Genomic DNA, 5,655 nt, shown 5'->3' with positions numbered 1-5,655 from the left:
AATATAAATCTGTATTGATTTTAGCAAAACACATTTTAACGCGATCACTGTTTAACAGGTTTATTTGTTTTGTTTCTTACTATTTTTTTTAATAACTTTGTGCTAATGTGTGTTATTTTTTTCTTGTTTAAATTAATATTTTATTTCTCGAATTTCTCCTTGTCAAACCGTTGAAAACCGTTTTTTCGTACATTTTTTCCTAACTTTTTTTTGAGATATCGGGAAAATTTTCTTCTCATTTAGGTGAAAAAATATTTTAACAAGTGGCATCCCTAAATTTGTGAATTCAAAATCAAAAATGTCTCCGCCAATGATAATTTACTGTCAGTTAACAATTTATCTCTTGTGTTATTTTGTTTTACATTGAAAATCTTATTTACGTTATTATATCAACAATGAACATTATTTTTTGTGCTTTAAATAGCTTACTGCAATAATAGTGTTGCCAAAATGACAGAAAATGCAAAATTTATTGAGAAAAACGCAGATGCAGGTAAAGTCAACTTTTAGTTTGTTTTCCCTTTAATTTATGTAACCTAAAATGTAATCATTTCTTGGATTAATATTCATAAGACGATGGTATTCTTTTTTGGATAAACTTGTCGAATTCCGCTGCACGCTTAATACGCAAAGAAATACAAATAGCACGGCTTCAACATAATTACTACAAGAATCAACTATTTATGTCGTGGGAGACCCTAAAAACCCACTTTGTGCATGTTTACAAACCCCCAAAAATAGATGTCTCCATTATATATGGTGAAATGTAGTGTTGTTTTTTTAAATGTTAAATATTTTTACATTTGCCACAAAATATTATAAAGACACCACCCTTCTTCAAAATCAAAGATATTTTGCGAAAACAAAATTTTTATACCTAACCTCATCCGTTTTATGTATAAATCATACATAGATATATCTAATTGGATATTGGGTAAAGTTGTCAAATTCCGCTTCTCGGGGGTTTAAGTAAATATGCACAAAATAGGATTTTAGGGTGTTAGTTTTGGTTATTTTAATAATTTAAGCGTATTTCCTAACCTTTAAATTTAACTGTGATTGAGAGAAATGGAACTTTAATGCAACTTTTTACCATTTCCCCTGACATAAATAGTTATTTTTTGTTGTAATTAAGTTGAGCGCCAAGTGCTATTTTTAATTTTTTATGCATATTATTAGACAAGCATTCTTTTGTTTAAATGTATTTATTAAATATAGTTACATATTTCGAAGCTGATTGCGAAATTTAATTTTTTTAACGAAACTGTCCATTTAGAAATTATTTTTCGTGTCTTGAATCTTGAATTTGTACAGTCAATTAATAATGTGAATGTATCAATATATGTTATGTGTTGCGTTCTTTCCACTTAAAATGTAGTTTTACAAACCAATAATATTTTTCCTAAAAAATGACTCCCTTGTAAGGCATTGTTTTAAATATAGATGGATTAACAGAATAATTGATGATATTCCAATTGAGTGCATGCTGGCTGCCCCGTCTGCCTAAAATCATGTTAATGGCAGTACGCTACAGCTATCTTATTACCAAATTATTGTGTTTGTATTTAGGCATATCGCATTACCGTAAACTTTAATAGTTCAGTACTCTCTCGGTCATCCACCGCCCAATTATCCGCCAACTGCTATAATCTGCCAACTGCTATAATCTGCCAACTGCTATAATCTGCCAACTGCTATAATCTGCCAACTGCTATAATCTGCCGTTATTTTTACTAGTTGAAAGCACAAAATCAAGCTCTATAATTCGCCGGTCAAATTCAGCCATCCTCCGCGTGCTCGAACGCCGAGCTTTCATTATTGTTGTTGGTTAGTACTCTTGTGTATTCTAGCAACTATCGCATGTGTTTCTGTTCGTTTTGTTCTGCCACGTTTTTGGTTTGAATAAGTCTTCTCCCAAGCATAAACATGACACCTAAACTTTACCGAAAAATCTAAATTTTTTCAAACGAAAGCCGGTGTTTTTTGTTTTTACGAAATACCTGTTTTAATTTTTTGTGTATTTTAAGTATTTTATGCACTATGATCCGCTAGTTTTTGGGGTAGCAGTTTAGTGAGAGAGAAATGTATATTAATACAAAATGTTTTATGTTACAGAAAAGTTGCTACACAAGTTGGTGTTTTCGTCAGTGCAAGGCGCAGACCCCAAGATGATGGTCATCTGCTGGGATTCATCGCAACTTCTGTCGGTCTTTCGGGATATATATCCTGAAAACAACGACTTCCTTTGCGCTTCCGACCACCTTATCATCACAACCTGCATCAAGAAGCTCATCCTCAAATATGATGGTTTCCGAATTGAAGGCAAACCGCAGCAGGAAATCTACGCAGACTTAAAAGAATTCTTAAAATCTAACATAGATTACTTACTCTCTATCAAGCAGGGGGCCATCGATGACTTAACAAAACTGGATAGTGACTATGTATTGGAAGTCTACTGCCCGTATCAAAAACTTAAAAGTATGTTCTACACTGATCAGAACCATCCGGGACAATCGTTGATATGCATGACTTATACAAATGATATCCCAAACGCAGAAACACCGAATCTCAGCATTCTAGAAGTACTCCATTGTCCGCACATCGCTGTTCACATTGTGTTCCCCAACTTTGAAATGTTCCGACAAAACATTCCCCTATCTCAATACAAACTAATACACTTTACCCACAACTACCGGCCAATTGTAAAAAAACGCAAACAGAAATTAAAATACAAGAAACCACCGGCTGGTTCCAAAAACACATTGCTTTCTAATTTTTTCATGGAATACATCTCACAACTAATGAACACGATAAAAAACTCAAATGAAATCTATGGGAGTAAAAAAAATGATATAATGACTATCTTTAACGAATTCAAAACAGATTTTTCACTCTGTACGGACACCATAGATATAGATACAGAATATTACAGTCCTCTAGCAAATCAATCCTACGTAAGATATATGGGGCAAAGAAGAAGTGAAACAAACTGTCTTTTGAGTCATGTAAATCAAATTAAAGTCGAAGCTATGCAAGCCATGAGACTTCAAGAAATAATAAACCCGACAGTAAAGTTTGCAGTGAAAAAGTTCAATGTGAAGTATTTCGTAGACAGAAACAAATTGTACATGTTTCCGTTGGAGGATAAGTTCTTGAAGAAGTGCGATTGGTTGTTGTTTTCGTGCGTGATGTGCGACGTGCAATTCAAAGGATTCTTAGCCATGTATGAGATGTCCCAGCACGTGATCAACCAACATGGCGCTGAACCCGACTGGTTCTGTCCCAAGTGCAAAAAGCCGTTTGAGGCCAAAGATTTATCCGTACAAAGGTGGGAACATGCCTGTCTAAAGTAACCACCACCGATATCTAGAATAAATGGATGATTGGAAATACATACAGACAGTGGTCTGTAACATTTACCAAACTGCACATGGTATCATTATACTATTTCATGAAACAATGATAGAGCGCCGATGGGAATAGATCCGTTCAGTTTAGGAGGATCCCAATCGTCTGGAGCCAGTTAGACTACACACATCTGCCCTGATTACGGACACTGTAATGCTGTCCGAACCGTCGGCTAAAGAATGAGGTAGCGCAATACAGCATAATACACTAAAATACTTTTAGCTGTGAAAATCTGAAATCATCATCAAATGAGTAATCTGTGAAGTAACACAAATTAATCAAATTAAATTTACTTGCGCACGCTGGGATTTGAACCCGCGTCCTCCAGCTTGCTAGTCGATAGAATTACCGACCTCGACCACGGAGTTCGCCGCCCCGGGAACTATTTATTGGATAACCAACACTTCTGCCATTGGCCGCCCCGAGGGGTTTGCTACTTCGGTCACTTGGTAGGGGTGCCCGGGTTCGCGCGGTAAGACTTGTCTAGGACTTGGCGGCGGACGCCTTAGCCCGCCTACTGTGTGGTGAGACTGATTGAGGGACACTTTTTGACCTTCCAGCTGGACCCCGGCACATCGCCTTGCACCGCAGAGGGATAAATAGATTCATACGTCTGTCACATCTGGACACATTGATCCACCCCTCATACCTTTCTCCTTTCCAGAACCTTTCCCTAAAAAGACCCTCCACTCAGCATCTCCAAAGATGACATAGGCCCTGAGGGAATGTTTTTTCCTCAGGATCTTCCGTGTGGAGCTAATTTTATGTAAATTATCTAAATCTCCCATCATTGAATAAGCCACATTTTATGTAAATTATCTAAATCTCCCATCATTGAATAAGCCACATTTTATGTAAATTATCTAAATCTCCCATCATTGAATAAGCCACATTTTATGTAAATTATCTAAATCTCCCATCATTGAATAAACTACATTTTATGTAAATTATCTAAATCTCCCATCATTGAATAAGCCCATAGACATATGAATATTAGTAGACCTGCCCTAAGTGATTAAAAGCGTATTATCCCCACTCCCCATACCGGTTCCATTGAGCCGGCTGGGCTCGCGTACGGCCTCAAGTGATATTTGAAAACGTGACGTCATCATTCTTGTGCGAACTATGGTCCAGGCATCATCGGTTCATTTTACGAAATAACACGGCAAAATGTTTACTTGTACTATGAAAACTGGTAAAAATAGATGCGAAAAAAGAGAATAAACCCAATTGTCGTATTACATTCCATATATAAGCATTATTTTATTTTATTTTAAGCATATTCACATCGTATAATATGAATCAGTTGTTACTATCACATCGAGAAACGTCTGGACGCGAAACACAAAGCTGGTTGGTTGCTGGGAAGTAAATTATGAACATTTATAAAAGTGTCTTAACTAAATACTCTGAACTAACTATGACTCTGAATATAGAAGCTGCCTTACTTTGCCGAATTTGGACTTCGCAAATTTGTTCATAACGTGGCGAGTAATTTGCGCTCCCATGTAAAAATGTCTATTCATTCAAAGCAGATTTTACTTTTAAGAAGTAAATGGTGATATTATAATGCGAGATGCCTATTTACTGTCAGATTGATTTATTGACGAATCACAGTCATCTTCACTCCCTTCGTTCTTCAACAGTTGATTTTACCCCTCGCCTTTATCTTCTCGTCTATTAATTCCTATGTCTGTGAATAAGCCACATTTTATGTAAATTATCTAAATCTCCCATCATTGAATAAGCCACATTTTATGTAAATTATCTAAATCTCCCATCATTGAATAAGCCACATTTTATGTAAATTATCTAAATCTCCCATCATTGAATAAACTACATTTTATGTAAATTATCTAAATCTCCCATCATTGAATAAGCCACATTTTATGTAAATTATCTAAATCTCCCATCATTGAATAAGCCACATTTTATGTAAATTATCTAAATCTCCCATCATTGAATAAACTACATTTTATGTAAATTATCTAAATCTCCCATCATTGAATAAACTACATTTTCATTTGGAAATAGGCTATCCACAACCTGACAATGTTAATTTCTTTGAAAAGAAAATTTTCATTGAAACACATTTGTATTGTTTATTTTTTCTTTACATTGTATCTTTTTTACGTTAGAATCTTTAACCCAAGCCTGTGTTGAGGTTCATAATTTTACAAAATAATGAAAACAACACATGATTATTTATTGAGAGAATAATATTGAACATTAATGTTTCTACAAATT

The 5,655-nt window shown here is 35.0% G+C and overlaps 1 protein-coding gene across 1 annotated transcript; it reads left to right on the top strand.

Moving 5' to 3' along the window:
- The first annotated feature begins 311 nt into the window (after window positions 1-311).
- Window positions 312-5,422, top strand: LOC149411749 (uncharacterized). The gene is made up of 2 exons (XM_089646742.1): window positions 312-493; window positions 2,116-5,422. Exons 1-2 carry the CDS (start codon window positions 451-453, stop codon window positions 3,351-3,353), a joined length of 1,281 nt encoding a protein of 426 aa, XP_089502868.1. The 5' UTR covers window positions 312-450; the 3' UTR covers window positions 3,354-5,422.
- Window positions 5,423-5,655: the final 233 nt, after the last annotated feature.

This window comes from Hesperophylax consimilis, chromosome 25, assembly GCF_061612785.1.
Source record: "Hesperophylax consimilis isolate HC1 chromosome 25, BYU_Hcon_1.0, whole genome shotgun sequence".
NCBI lineage: Eukaryota > Metazoa > Arthropoda > Insecta > Trichoptera > Limnephilidae > Hesperophylax > Hesperophylax consimilis.
The sequence above is the reverse complement of the archived record's forward strand: the minus strand, read 5'-3'. Positions and strand labels throughout refer to the sequence as shown.